Source organism: Tachyglossus aculeatus, chromosome 5 (assembly GCF_015852505.1).
Source record: "Tachyglossus aculeatus isolate mTacAcu1 chromosome 5, mTacAcu1.pri, whole genome shotgun sequence".
Taxonomy (NCBI): Eukaryota; Metazoa; Chordata; class Mammalia; order Monotremata; family Tachyglossidae; genus Tachyglossus; species Tachyglossus aculeatus.
The window spans coordinates 12,107,436-12,123,832 of record NC_052070.1 but is presented as its reverse complement, the minus strand read 5'-3'; the positions used below and the strand labels follow the sequence as shown (position 1 = coordinate 12,123,832).

The 16,397-nt window shown below is 45.8% G+C and overlaps 1 protein-coding gene across 1 annotated transcript in view; it reads right to left on the bottom strand.

Annotated features, from left to right (window-relative positions):
- Window positions 1-16,397, bottom strand: part of SMCHD1 (structural maintenance of chromosomes flexible hinge domain containing 1) — a gene marked incomplete at its 5' end in the record, with an annotated part of 180,781 nt that overhangs the window by 141,689 nt on the left and 22,695 nt on the right. The window contains one exon of the mRNA XM_038747255.1: window positions 435-510. Coding sequence (XP_038603183.1) covers window positions 435-510 — 76 coding nt within the window. The remainder of the gene's footprint in view (window positions 1-434; window positions 511-16,397) is intronic.

Below are 16,397 nucleotides of genomic sequence, written 5' to 3'. Positions count from 1 at the left end.
CAATATAATTATCTCTAGCAAAATGCCACCGTAATTTAATCTGAAGAAAATAAAGTGACGGCTAGGAGATGTGCATTTTAAACACACTCTCGATAGGAGTCTTTCTGATCTAATTCCAAATGGATCACAAAAAGAATGCCACTTTCCAACTGGGTTTAGATGAGCATACTTTCGGCTATAATTGTGAGAAGAATCAGCCTTTGAATAGGTTCTGACAAGCTCTCCAGGCATCACCTATCACGTAACTGAATCATTAATTGTTGGCTTTTCAAGACCATGACCGGAAAAGTTGGCAAAAGAGGAACTCTGGATTGAATCCTGCACCCTCGTTACAATTTCAGCAACAAAAAGTGGGCCTTAAATGACATTTCTAGGTTATGTGAAATGTTTACAACTTAAGAGAAGCATGAGATTAATAACCACTGTTTACTTACTAAAGTTATCATCTGTAATTTCTTTTCTGTTTGTTGTTGTAATGACAAATTTCTCTTCGGGTGAGATGCCGAGTGCCTAGCAAGAGATATCAATAATCCGTTATTATACAAAATGCATGATAAATCAAAGCACACTAAACACTTTCATTCCCAAGAAGCAAAGCAATATTAAACATCAGACACTACATTAACCGCATGAGGAAATCCCTAACACTGCTTCTATTTTCCCCAGATCCCAGTTTAAGGATTTGCACAGAATACAACAGTTTAATTCAACTGTGATGGGTATTATTTTATTAGTCTAAGGACAAGGAAATCAAGAAACAAAAATTTTAACTTTCTTTCGAGTCTGAGTTCAGGTGACCTCCCGCTACATTAAAAGTGTGCAGAATTTCCTAAAAGTGCTTGTTAAACAGTGAGTGCTTGTCGTGTCCAAAGAGAGGCCCTCGCTTCAGATTTTACCTGTCGTACTAAGGCACACCCCAAACTATAATCCTAACGCCGCTCCCCAAATCAAGGTGGAGAGAAAATACTGTATTAAAAGAAAACTTTTCTGCAGCCTGGCCTAGTGGAAAAAGCATATGCCTGGGGGTCATAAAATCCCGCTTCGGCCATGAACCTACTGCGTGACCCTGGGCAGGTCACTTCACTTTTCTGTGCCTCAGTTACCTATCTGTAAAATGGGGATTCAATCCTACTCCTTCCTATTTAGACTGTGAGCCCCAAGCGGGACAGGGATTGTGTCCAGCCTGGCTGACTTGACTTGTATCTACCCCAGCACTTAGAACAGTGCTTGGCACACAGTAAGCACTTAATCAATCAATTGTATTTATTGAGCGCTTACTGTGTGCAGAGCACTGTACTAAGCGCTTGGGAAGTACAAGTCGGCAACACATAGAGACTGTCCCTACCCAACAGCGGGCTCACGGTCTAGAAGGGGGAGACAGAGAACAAAACCAAACATACTAACAAAATAAAATAAATAGAAAACTTAACAAGTACCATTATTATCATCATCATTATTATTATTATAAGACGTTCCCAAATCATTTTGCATACAGAACTTAAATACTATTGTTATTATACAGATTAATGAGGAATTACCTAATTTTTCCTTTATTAACAGGTGAGCTAGGAGAACTCATTCAACATGAGAAGCAGCGTGGCCTACTGAAAAGAGCCCGGTCTTGGAAGTCAGAGGTCATGGGTTCTAATGCCGGCTCCGCCACTTGTCAGCTGTGTGACTTTGGGCAAGTCACTTCACTTCTCTGTGCCTCAATTATCTGTCTACTTCATTCAACCATATTTATTGAGCGGTTACTGTGTGCGGAGCACTGTACTAAGCGCTTGGGAAGTACAAGTCGGCAACATCTAGAGACGGTCCCTACCCAACAATGGGCTCACAGTCTAGAAAGGGGAGGCAGACAACAAAACGAAACATGTAGACTGGTGTCAAAGTCGTCAGAACAAATAGAATTAAAGCTACATCATCATCATCATCATCAATCGTATTTATTGAGCGCTTACTATGTGCAGAGCACTGTACTAAGCGCTTGGGAAGTACAAATTGGCAACATATAGAGACAGTCCCTACCCAACAGTGGGCTCACAGTCTAAAAGGGGGGGGGGGGGGAGGGAACATGCACATCATTAACAAAATAAATAGCTTAGTAAATATGTACGAGTAAAATAAATAGAATAATAAATCTGTACAAATATATATACAAGTGCTGTGGGGAGGGGAAGAGGGTAGGGCGGGGGGGATGGAGAGGAGGAGAGGAAAAAGGGGGCTCAGTCTACTTGCTTTGTTTTGTTGTCTGTGTCCCCCTTCTAGACTGTAAGCCCGTTGCTGGGTAGGGACGGTCTCTATACGTTGACGATTTATATTTCCCAAGCACTTAGTACAGTGCTCTGCACACAGTAAGTGCTCAATAAATACGGTTGAATGAATGAATGAATAAAATGGGGATGAAGACTGTGAGCCCCATGTGATTGACTTATATTTACCCCAGCTCTTGGAACAGTGCTTGACAGATAGTCTGCGCTTAACAAATACCATCCATATTATTCATTCAATTGTATTTATTGAGCGCTTACTGTGTGCACAGCACTGTACAAAGCGCTTGGAAAGTACAATTCGGCAATAAAGAGACAATCCCTGCCCTCACCGGGCTTACAGTCTAGAGGGTCTCCCGCTAAGACCATCTCGGGGATTGAGGAGAGATTCTGCCTCCAGTAACCGAATCCTCAGAAGCCTTGCGAGTTCCCTTCACCATTAACACTGGCAAATAATGGCTTTTCTACCAGGAAAGATTTTCAGCTGCTAATCTATCTCAGTCATTCATTCAATCAAATTGATTGAGCGCTTACTGTGTGGAGAGCACTGTACTAAGCACTGGGAAAGTACAATTCAGCAATAAAGACGGACAATCCCTGCCCATACTGGGTTTTGAAGTGGAAGCAGTTCGTCAGCTTAAAAAAAAATCCAAAAACGAGGAAACCTACATAGCCAGCTAGCGTAGCTTTCTAATATATAAAACCAATAGATGATGATTGATTCCATCCCCAAGAGCAAAAGAATCCCGTTTGTTCTGGAGTACAAAAGGGCACGTGTGTATTACTCATGTTTACTTTAGTGTGAGTGCTGGAAACCAAATATTAGAGTAGAACTATGGCTCTGAGAAATTGGAATTCACTAGGAATGGCTTTGCTTTTCGTAGCATCTTTCCAGGAATGCCTGCCAATACGCCCATCTTACAAAGGGCAAATCTGAAAAACAAGCCGGTTAATTAAGTGATTAGCTGTGACCACAGAATGGACCAGGAGAATTGTGAGCAGAGCCGTGCTCTTCTGAATTCCCAACTAAGGTCCTATCCACTAACCAAACTGATTACCTGAAGGACAATTAACCGTAACTTCTTTATTTCTATTCATGTCTGTCTCCCCCTCTAGACTGTCAGCTCGTGTCTGTATATTGTACTCTCCCAAGCGCTTAGGACAGTGCTCTGCACACAGTAAGCGCTCAAAAAGTAGGACTATCAATCCATCAGTGGTGTTTACTGAGCACTTACTCTGTGCAGAGCACTATATTAAGCGCTTGGGAGGGTACAACAGAACAGACACACAAGAGTTTACACTTCTTTGAAGTCAAAACTCACCCCTGCGTCTTGACCAACCACCCTGTGCATACAGAAGAGTCAATAAGCACTGGTTTATTGACAGCCCATCACTCCTTCCCACTTCCAAAACCCTCCTAAAATCACATTTCCTCCATGAGGTCTTCACAGACTAATCAATTACTGTACTAAGTGTGTGGGAAACTACGACACAATAGAGTTGGCAGTCATGATCCCCACCCACAATGAGGTTATAGTCAACAGGGGGAATCTCCCCGGGAGGGCTGATCGGGGGATATCAAAATGAACGGAAAAAACCCATGTGAACCATCCAATGGACGGCAAAATTGTGAGGCACGAAGGAAATCCACCCCACATTCACGCCATTTGAAGGGTTTCTCTCCAGTAGGCTCGTTACGGGCAAGGAACACATCCGCTAATTCTGCTGTACTGTACTTTCCCACGTTCGGAAGCAGTGTGGCTCAGTGGCAAGACCCCAGGCTTGAGAATCAGAGGTTGTTGGGTTCCAATCCCGGCTCCATCACTTATCGGCTGTGTGACTCTGGGCAAGTCACTTCACTTCTCTGTGCCTCCGTTCCCTCGTTTGTGAAATGGGGACTAAGACTGTGAGCCCCACGTGGGGTAACCTGATTACCCTGTAGCTACCCCAGAGCTTAGAACAGTGGTTGGCACATATTAAGCGCTTACATATCATCATTACTCATATTATCATCAAATACCACTGATTGACTGATTTCTCCAATGATGAGTCGGGGATGAGAATTAATAGGAATTATTCATTCATTCCTTCAATCGTATTTAAGTGCAGAGCACTGAACTAAGCGCTTGGGAAGTCCAAGTTGGCAACGTATAGAGACGGTCCCTACCCAACAGTGGGCTCACAGTCTAGAAGGGGGAGACAGACAACGAAACAAAACATATTAACAAAATAAAATAAATAGAATAAATATGTACAAGTAAAATAGAGTAATAAATACGTACAAACATATATACATATATACAGGTGCTGTGGGGAGGGGAAGGAGGTAAGGCGGGGGGGATGGGGAGGGGGAGGAGGAGGAGAGGAAGGAGGGGGCTCAGTCTGGGAGGAGCGGGCTCAGTCATAATTAATAATTATGCTACCTGCTAAGCACTTACCACGCACCAAGCACTGTTCTATGCACGGAAGTAGATACCAGTAAGGAGGCTGGACACAGTCCCTGTCCCACATGGGGCTCACAATCTTCATTCCCCTTTTCCAGATGAGGGAGCCGAGGCCCAGAGAAGCGAAGCGACTCGCCCAAGGTCACGCAGTAGACATGGGGCGGAGCTGGAATTAGATTTCCAGCCTGGGCGTTCTTCATTAAACCACGCTGCTTCCCATACGCAGGAAAAGTATGAGAGTGTGAATTCTCTGCTGTGGGTTACGGGATCCATAATCCCTGACGGTTTTTGCGAAATTGCTGTTCTCCAACAAGACCTCTCTGAGGGCAAACTATGGCCGATGAATGAAGACTTGCCTCCATTCATTCCATTTACTGGGTTGCTCTTTATTGACTGATCAATAATGATAGCAATCCCACGGCAATCTTGGCACACCCATCCTCGGCACTGGATAATCATGATTTGCAGTGCTACATATTCTGAATCAGTCAATTCAGGGTATTTACTGAGGGCCCACTTGGTGCGGAGCCCCATACTAGGCATTTGGGAGAGTATGATACCACGGAGTTGGTAGACACAATCCATTCAATCATTCAATCGTATTTACTGAGCACTTACTGTGTGCAGAGCACTGTACTAAGCGTTTGGAAAGTAAAATTCAGCAACAAAAAGAGACAATCCCTGCCTATGGCGGGCTCGCAGAAGGGGGGAGAAAGACATCAAAACAAGTAAACAGGCATCAATACAAATAAATAGAATTATAATAACGATGGTATTTAAGCGCTTACTATGTGCCAAGCACCGTTCTAAGCACTGGGAGAGATACAAGGTAACAGGTTGCCCCATGTGGGGCTCACAGTCTTAATCCCCATTTTCCAGATGAGGTCACTGAGGCACAGAGAAGTTAAATGACTTGCCCAAAGTCACACAGCTGACAAGTGGCGGAGTCGGGATTAGAACCTACGACCTTTGACTCCCGAGCCCGGGCTCTTGCCACTAAGCCTCGCTGTTTCTCTGTTATAGATATAAAGACACCCTTAACAAAATAGATTAATATGTACATATATACACAAGTGCTGTGGGGTGGGGAGGCGGGTAGAGCAGAGGGAGGGAATCGGGGTGATGGGAAGGGGAGCAGAGGAAAAGGGAAGATTTCCTGATCAGTTTAAAGACAGAAATAGGATGAAAATTTTGATGGTGATAATAATAATAATAATAATAATGGCATTTATTAAGCGCTTACTATGTGCAAAGCACTGTTCTAAGCGCTGGGGAGGTTACAAGATGATCAGGTTGTCCCACTGGGGGCTCACAATCTTAATCCCCATTTTACAAACGAGGTAACTGAGGCCCAGAGAAGTTAAGTGCCTTGCCCAAAGTCACACAGCTGACCATGACCTCTGACTCCAAAGCCCGTGCTCTTTCCACCGAGCCACACTGCTTCTCCTGGTGATGGTGGTGGTGTTATTTGTTAAGCGCCTATTATGCGCCCAGCCCTGTACTAAGCGCTGGGGTGGATACGTGCAAATCGGGTGGGCCGCAGGGCACAAACAGTAGTGGTTTTTTGGAATTAAAATCCTAGCAAACAATCAGTCTGACACCATATTAAGACTGATGACCTCCAGCTTCCTGCTCCATTTCCTTTGACTTGGAGGTGAGTTTCATTTCTTTTAATCGGCGGTAAAAGACTGAGAAACCTGGACAGCTTTAGGATCCAGCAGAGGCTGTGGGGGCGGCCAGGCACTCAGTCGTTCGGTCAATCTTACTGATTGAGCGCTTACTATGTGCACAGCACTGGACTAAGCGCTTGGAAGAGTACAATAGAATGACGTAACAGACACATTCCCTGCCCACAACGAGCTCCCAGTCTACAAGGGGAGAGAGAGACACTAATAGAAACAAATTACAGATGATGTACTCTCACATTAAGTGACTCTGGGGGCTTTTTTCGGCCAGGATTTAGCTCTGAAAACCCCCGGTGACATCGCAACAGAGTAATCAGAATAATTAAATGTGCAATTGACTGTATAGCTAAAGAATTATATGTATGCACAGTCACATAACCTAACCCTCACGGCCAACTTTATTCATCATTCTGGCTTGGACTAATATATCATTCTCTAGGTCTCTAATGAAACGGCATTCATTCATTCATTCAATCATATTTATTGAGCGCTTACTGTGTGCAGAGCACTGTACTAACAGCTTGGGAAGAACAAATGGTCAACATATAGAGATGGTCCCTACCCAACAACGGGTTCACAGTCTAGAAGGGGGAGACAGGCAACGGAACAAAACAAGTAGACAGGTGTCAATACTATCAGAATAAATAGAATTATAGCTATAAACACATCATTAATAAACGAGAGTAATAAATACACACAGATAAAATAGAGAAATAAGCTTTGCACATAGTAAGCGCTTAACAAATGCCATCATTATTATTATAAATATGTACAAATATATACAAGTGCTATGGGGAACAGGGTAGGGCAGGAGGGGCGATGGGGAGGGGAGGAGGAGAGGAAAAAGTGGGGGCTGAGTCAGGGAAGGCCTCCTGGAGGAGGTGAGCTCTCAGTAGGGTTCTGAAGGGAGGAAGAGAGATAGTTTGGCGAATGTGTAGAGGGAGGGCATTCCAGGCCAGAGGTAGTACGTGGGTTGGGGTCAGGTCTCCTCCTCCCCTCCCCATCGCCCCTCCTGCCCTACCTTGTGTCTTTATTGAGCGCTTACTGTGTGCAGAGCACTGTACTAAGCGCTTGGGAAGTACAAGTTGGCAACATATAGAGAGGGTCCCTACCCAACAGTGGGCTCACAGTCTATAAAGGGGGAGACAGAGAACAAAACCAAACATATTAACAAAATAAAATAAATAGAATAGATATGTACAAGTAAAATAAATAGAGTAATAAATACGAACAAACATATATACATATATACAGGTGCTGTGGGGAAGGGAAGGAGGAAAGACGGTGGGGATGGAGAGGGGGACCAAGGGGGAGAGGAAGGAGGGGGGTCAGTGTGGGAAGGCCTCCTGGAGGAGGTGAGCTCTCAGTAGGGCCTTGAAGGGAGGAAGAGAGCGAGCTTGGCGGATGGGCAGAGGGAGGGCATTCCAGGCCTGGGGGAGGACGTGGGCCGGGGGTCGATGGCGGGACAGGCGAGAACGAGGTACGGGGAGGAGATTAGTGGCGAAGGAGCGGAGGGTGCGGGCTGGGCTGGAGAAGGAGAGAAGGGAGGAGAGGTAGGAGGGGGCGAGGGATGGGCAGCCTTGAAGCCCAGGGTGAGGAGTTTCTGCCTGATGCGTAGGTTGATAGGTAGCCACTGGAGATTTTTGAGGAGGGAAGTAACATGCCCAGGGCATTTCTGGACAAAGACGATCCAGGCAGCGGCGTGAAGTATGGATTGAAGTGGGGAGAGACACGAGGGTGGGAGATCAGAGAGAAGGCTGATGCAGTAGTCCAGACGGCATAGGAGGGTAGCGGTTTGGATGGAGAGGAAAGCGCGGATCTTGGTAACGTTGCGGAGCTGAGACCGGCAGGTTTTGGTGACGGCTTGGATGTGAGGGGTGAACGAGAGAGCGGAGTCGAGGATGACACCAAGGTTGCGGGCTTGTGAGACGGGAAGGATGGTAGTGCCATCAACAGTGATGGGAAAGTCAGGGAGAGGGCAGGGTTTGGGAGGGAAGACAAGGAGTTCAGTCTGCTTGTCTGCTGGGTGACTTTGGGGAAGTCACTTCACTTCTCTGGGCCTGTTTTCTCAACCGCCAAACAGGTCTGATACCGTTCTCTCTCCTATTTAGGCTGTGAGCTCCAAATGGGACAAGGACTGTGTGAATTGTCAGCTGTGTGACTTTGGGCAAGTCACTTAATTTCTCCGGGCCTCAGTTCCCTCATCTGGAAAATGGGGATTAAATCTGTGAGCCCCACGAGGGACAACCTGATCACCTTGTAACCTCCCCAGCGCTTAGAACAGTGCTTTGCACATAGTAAGCGCTTAATAAATGCCATCATTATTATTATTATTATTATTGATGAATCTATGGTATTTAATGAGCTTTTACTATGTGCAGAACACTGTACTAAGCACTTGGGAGGGTACAACAGAGTTAGTGTCTTACCTGATTAACTTGAGGGGTGGAGAAGCAGCATGGCTCAGTGGAAAGAGCCCGGGCTTGGGAGTCAGAAGTCATGGGTCCTAATCCCGGCTCTGCCACTTGTCAGCTGTGTGACCTTGGACAAATCACTAAATTTCTCTGTGCCTCAGTTACCTCATCTGTCAAATGACTGGGACTGTGAGCTCCACCTGGAACAACCTGATTACCTTATATCTCCCCCAGCACTTAGAACAGTGCTTGGCACAAAGTAACTGCTTATCAAATACCAACATCATCATTATTATTATTATTATTATTATTATCATTATTATGTCCACCCCAGGTCTTAGAACAGTGCTTGACGCATAGTAAACACTTAACAAATACCATTTAAAAAAAAAAGAGGAGATGCAGTATAAGAAGGAACAGCTGTGGCATGGGTGTCAGAAGGTCATGGGCTCTAATCCTCCCTCTGCCGCTTTTCTGCTGTGTGAGTTTGGGCAAGTCACTTCACGTTTCTGGGCCTCCGTTACCTCATCTGGAAAATGGGGACTGAGACTGGGACCCCATGTGGGACAGGGACTGTATCCAAGCTGATTCGCTTGTATCCACCCCAGTGCTTAGAACAGCACCTGTCACACACCTGATTCCTTCTCCTGGATCAATCAATCAATCAATCGCATTTATTGAGCGCTTACTGTGTGCAGAGCACTGTACTAAGCGCTTGGGAAGTACAAGTCGGCAACACACAGAGACGGTCCCTACCCAACAGCGGGCTCAGTCTAGAAGAAAAATAATAATAATAATAATACTGAGAATTTGGACAGGATGACTGTGGACGACTCTACTGTTTTCTGGAGTGGATCTTAACGGACCTGGAAACCGAGTGCTAAAGTGCCGTTTCCGGGGAGAATGAAAAGACTCATACATGGAGAGCTCTCAAATTTTCTAATGTTGTTATTATTCAATAGCCTCAATTGTGCCATACCACTATTCTGTTGTCGTAGTACAGGATGACACTCTAGATCAAATACTCTCATTCGACTTAGATAAAATTAGGCAACTAGAGGTCAAAAAGTCTATTTGGGAAACCGAAAAAAGAGAAACAAAACTTTTGACTTTTTTAACAACCACATAAAAAGACTGCCTACGAAAGACTATCGAGTCGGTTCTTAATCTAAAAAAAAAAAAATCATAAAATTCGATTTGGAATGTTCGCCTTTGAAAACAGGATTTGTGACCTCAGGTAAGTCAAGCAAATTGTCAGCAGAGTGTGCTTTCTAGTCTATTAAACACAGTACCTCCTTGACAGGAATAGCTCAAAGAAGAGACGCAACAGATACCGAAAAATCCTCCGAGAGCCTTAAAAATAAACTCCATGCAAATTCTAAGTTGAAAAGAGGAGAACGAGAGAGCTCGGAGGTAACTCCCAGCACCGTGACCTATCTGCTTTCTTCACCTATTTCTTCCCTAGCTCACTCCCTTCACTCCTTCCAAGCAGATTGCTCGACTATCCTTGCTCTTGACTCTTCCACCTGGCTCCTCTCCCTCCCACTGTTCCCCCCAATCATTCGTATTTATTGAGCGCTTACTGTGTGCAGAGCACTGTACTAAGCGCTTGGGAAGCACAAGTTGGTAACACATAGAGATGGTCTCTACCCAACAGTGGGCTCACAGTCTAGAAGGGGGAGATAGAGAACAAAACAAAACATATTAACAAAATAAAATAAATAGAATAGATATGTACAAGTAAAATAGAGTAATAAATATGTACAAACATATATACAGGTGCTGTGGGGAAGGGAAGGAGGTAAGGTGGGGGGGGATGGAGAGGGGGAGAGGAAGGAGGGGGCTCAGTCTGGGAAGGCCTCCTGGAGGAGGTGAGCTCTCAGTAGGGCTTTGAAGGGAGGAAGAGAGCTAGCTTGGCGGATGTGGGGAAGGAGGGCATTCCGGGCCCGGGGGATGACGTGGGCCGGGGGTCGACGGCGGGACAGGCGAGAACGAGGCACGGTGAGGGGATAAGCAGCAGAGGAGCGGAGGGTGCGGGCTGGGCGGGAGAAGGAGAGGAGGGAGGTGAGGTAGGAGGGGGCGAGGGGATGGATGGCCAGCCTTGAAGCCCAGGGTGAGGAGTTTCTGCCTGATGCGCAGATTGATTGGTAGCCATTGGAGGTTTTTGAGGAGGGGGGTAACATGCCCAGAGCGTTTCTGGACAGACAATCCGGGCAGCAGCATGAAGTATGGACTGAAGTGGGGAGAGACAAGAGGATGGGAGATCGGAGAGGAGGCCGATACAGTAGTCCAGACGGGATAGGATGAGCGCTTGAACGAGCAGGGTAGCGGTTTGGATGGAGAGGACAGGGCGGATCTTAGCAATGTTGCAGAGCTGAGACCGGCAGGTTTTGGTGACGGCTTGGAGGTGAGGGCTTTTGCCAATCCTTAGAACAATTTTTCTACAGGCTTAGTTAACTACACACTCCGTTACTGAGGTTATTCTACTGGAGATTATCGATCGATAGTATACACTGAGCACACAATGGGCACAGAACACCTTATTAAACGCTTGGGAAAAGTACAGTAGAATTAGTAATCAATGGTATTGATTGAGCGCTTACTGTGTGCAGATCACTGTATTCATTCATTCACTCAATTGCATTTATTGAGTGCTTACTGTGTGCACAGCACTGTACTAAGCGCCTGGGAAGTACAAGTCAGCAACACATAGAGATAGTCCCTTCCCAACAACGGGCTCACCGTCTAGAAGGGGGAGACGGACAACAAAACATTTACGAGAGCGCTCAGTAAATAGGACGATTTGACACAGATTTATGAAAGCGTTCAGTAAATAGGCTGATTTAAAAAAGTTACGAAAGTGCTGCCATTACGGTTTTAGGGATTTACGAGCGTTCAGTAAATAGGACTATTTGACAGATTTCCAAAAGCGCTCAGTAAATAGCTGATTTTACAGATTTACGAAAACGCTCAGGAAATAGGCTGATTTTAAGGAGTTCGGTCACGACGATTTCTCAGCGCTTACAACAACGCTCAGCACCTAGTGTTTAACAAATACCACCATTGACAAATTGCCAAAAGCGCTCAGGAAATAGGAGGATCTGACGGATTTATGAGCGCTCCGTAAATAAGAGGATCTGACGGATTTAGGGTCGCTCAGTAAATAGACTGACTTAGATTTCCGAGCACGCTCAGTAAATGGGCTGATTTTAAGGAGTTACGAAAGCACGCGGCAAATAGGACGCTTTTACCAATCTAGGAGAGCGCTCAGTAAATAAGACGATCTGACGGATTTAGGGGCGCTGAATGCTAGGGAGAGTACAATACCAGAGAGTTGGAAGACATCCCTGACTGCCCACAAGGAGCTTACAATCTAGTTGGGGATAGAGGCGTTAAAATAAACTGCAGCTAAAAGAAGGGGCAGAGCTCACCTCCTCCAGGAGGCCTTCCCAGACTGAGCCCCTTCCTTCCTCTCCCCCTCGTCCCCCTGTCCGCCCCCCCATCTTACCTCCTTCCCTTCCCCACCCCACCTGTATATATGTATATGTTTGTACATATTTATTACTCTATTTATTTATTTATTTTACTTGTACATATCATCATCATCAATCGTATTTATTGAGCGCTTACTATGTGCAGAGCACTGTACTAAGCGCTTGGGAAGTACAAATTGGCAACATATAGAGACAGTCCCCACCCAACAGTGGGCTCACACTCTAGAAGGGGGAGACGGACAACAAAACATTTACGAGAGCGCTCAGTAAATAGGACGATTTGACAGATTTATGAAAGCGTTCAGTAAATAGGCTGATTTAAAAAAGTTATGAAAGCGCTGTCATTATGGTTTTAGGGATATCACATATCTATTCTATTTATTTTATTTTGTTAGTATGTTTGGTTTTGTCTCCCCCTTTTAGACTGTGAGCCCACTGTTGGGTAGGGACTGTCTCTCTATGCTGCCAACTTGTACTTCCCAAGCGCTTAGTCCAGTGCTCTGCACACAGGAAGCGCTCAATAAATACGATTGATGATGATGATGAGGATTATAGGGATATATACATATCTGCTTAGTACAGTGCTCTGCAAGTAGTAAGCACTCAAGAAACACCATTAATGAGCATGTTCTCGGGCTGGGGTGAGTTATCAAAGTGCTCGCTCAATTGATCGTATTTGCTGAGTGCTTAGTGTGTGCAGAGCATTGAACTTCCTCCCTTCAAAGCCCTACTGAGAGCTCACCTCCTCCAGGAGGCCTTCCCAGACTGAGCCCCCTTTTTCCTCTCCCCTCCCCATCCCCCCCCGCCCTACCTCTTTCCCCTCCCCACAGCAACTGTATAGATGTTTGTACAGATTTATTACTCTATTTATTTTACGTGTACATATTTACTATTCTATTTATTTTGTTAATGATGTGCATCTAGCTTTACTTCTATTTATTCTGATGACTTGACACCAGACCACATTTTTTGTTTTGTTCTGTCTCCCCCTTCTAGACTGTGAGCCCGTTGTTGGGTAGGGACCGTCTCTAGATGTTGCCAACTTGTACTTCTCAAGCGCTTAGTACAGTGCTCTGCACACAGTAAGCGCTCAATAAATACGATTGAATGAATGAACTGAGAAGCAGCCAGGCTCCATGGAAAGAGCCCGGGCTTGGGAGTCAGAGGTCGTGGGTTCTAATCCCAGCTCCACCACTTGTCAGCTGTGTGACTCTGGGCAAGTCACTCAGCTTCTCTGTGCCTCAGTGACCTCATCTGGAAAATGGGGATTAAGACTGTGAGCCCCGCATGGGACAGCCTGATAACCCTGTATCTACCCCGGCGCTTACAACAGTGCTTGGCACATAGTAAGCGCTTAGCAAAAACCATTATTATTATTATTAAGACAGGAGAGCGCTTAGTGTACGTAGAGCATTGTACTCGGCGCTTAGGGGAGTTACAACAGACTGATATAACAGACACATTCCCTGTCCACAGTGAGCTTCCAGGCTAGAGGAGGTGTCAGTGGGACATCCAAGTAGAGCATCCTATTTATTTATTTATTTTACTTGTACATATCTATTCTATTTATTTTATTTTGTTAGTATGTTTGGTTTTGTTCTCTGTCTCCCCCTTTTAGACTGTGAGCCCACTGCTGGGTAGGGACTGTCTCTGTATGTTGCCAACTTGTACTTCCCAAGCGCTTAGTACAGTGCTCTGCACACAGTAAGCACTCACTAAATCCCAGCTCTGCCAATTAGCTGTGTGACTTTGGGCAAGGCACTTAACTTCTCTGTGCCTCAGTTACCTCATCTGCAAAATGGGGATGGAGACCGTGAGCCCCACGTGGGACAACCTGATCACCTTGTAAATTCCCCAGTGCTTAGAACAGTGCTTTGCACATAGTAAGCGCTTAATAAATGCCATTATTATTATTATTATTATTATTAATAAATACGACTGATTGATTGATTGATCCTGACGAAAGAAGGTAGGGAGGAAATCCTGAGGGAAGGCTCCCAGACGGAGCCCCCCTTTTCCTCTGCTCCTCCTCCCCTCCACATCGCCAACTCCCTCCCTCTGCTCTACTCCCTTTCCCGCCTCACAGCACTTGTGCATATTTGTACGTATTTATTACTCTGTTTATTTTATTAATGATGTGCATACATCTATAATTCTATTTATCTATTTTGATGCTCCTGAGGCCTGTCTGCTTGTTTTGTTTTGTTGTCTGTCTCCCCCTTCTAGACTGTGAGCCCGTTGTTGGGTAGGGATTGGTTCTACCTGCTGCCGAAATGTACTTTCCAAGCGCTTAGCCCAGTGCCCTGCACACAGTGAGCGCTCAATAAATACGACAATGAATGAACAAATGAAATGCGAGACTGTAGAGGAGATGTGGGTGGGAGTCGTCCGCTTAGAGATGGTAGTTGAAGACAGAGGAGCAAATGAGTTCTCCATCAACATCAATCGCATTTATTGAGCGCTTACTATGTGCCGAGCACTGTACTAAGCCCTTGGGAAGTACAAATGGGCAACGCATAGAGACAGTCCCTACCCAACAGTGGGCTCACAGTCTAAAAGGGGGAGACAGAAAACAAAACCAAACATACCAACAAAATAAAATAAATAGGATAGATATGTACAAGTAAAATAGAGTAATAAATATGTACAACCATATATACATATATACAGGTGCTGTGGGGAAGGGAAAGGAGTGGGTGTACATGGAGAAAAGAAGGGGATTCAGAGCTGAGTCTTGAGGGGTTCCCACGGTTAGAGGGTGGGAGGCGGAGGAGCCCGCGAAAGCAAATGAGCGTTCAGGCCGTAGGAGGGGAATCAAGAGAGGACAGCGTCAGGGAGGCCAAGGTTAGATACCGTTTCCAGGAGAAACAGAGCGTCCAGGCCGATGAGAGACTAAGGAGGATCTGGATGGAGTAGGGGCCGTTGGATTTGGCGAGAAGATCAACTCTGGTGACCGTAATCATAATAATAATAATGATGGCATTTATTAAGCGCTTACTATCTGCAAAGCACTGCTCGAAGCGCTGGGGAGGTAACAAGGTGATCAGGTTGTCCCGGGGGGGCTCACAGTCTTAATCCCCATTTTCCAGATGAGGTAACTGAGGCACAGGGAAGCTAAGTGACTTGCCCAAAGTCACACGGCTGACAACTGGCGGAGCTGGGATTTGAACCCATGACCTCTGACTCCAAAGCCCAGGCTTTTCCCACTGGGCCACACCGTAGAGAGGGCAGTTTCGGTGGAGCAAAGGGAGAAGCACATGGCCAAGATCCGCCTTTTCCTCTCCATCCAAACCGCTACCTTGTCAGTACAACCACTCATCCTACCCCGACTGGACTACTGCCTCAGCCTCCTCCCTGATCTCCCATCCTCCCGTCTCTCCCCGCTTCAGTCTATACTTCACTCTGCTGCCCGAATATTCTTTCTACAGGAACGCTCTGGGCATGTCACCCCCCTCCTCAAAAATCTCCAGTGGCTACCTATTAATCAATCAATCAATCGTATTTATGGAGCGCTTACTGTGTGCAGAGCACTGTACTAAGCGCTTGGGAAGTACAAGTTGGCAACACATAGAGACGGTCCCTACCCAACAGTGGCATTAACCTTCCTATGAAGCAAAAACTCCTCACCCTTGAACGCCCTCCCTCCTCACATCCACCAACCTAGCACACTTCCCCCTTCAGAGCCCTACTGAAAGCTCACCTCCTCCAGGAGGCCTTCCCAGACTGAGCCCCCCTTTTCCTCTGCTCCTCCTTCCCTCCCCATCGCCCCGACTCCCTCCCTCTGCTCTATCCCCCTCCCCGGCCCACAGCACTTGTGTCTATATGTACGTATTTATTATTCTATTTATTTTATTAATGATACAGATATATATCTATAATTCTATTTATTTATACTGATGCTATTGATGCCTGTCTACTTGTTTTGTTGTCTGTCTCCCCCCTTCTAGACTGTGAGCCCGTTGTTGGGTAGGGACTGTCTCTATCTGTTGCCAAATTGTACTTTCCAAGCGCACAGTACAGTGCTCTGCACACAGTAAGCGCTCGATAAATATGACTGACTGACAATGAATGAATGACTGAATGAGAAGAA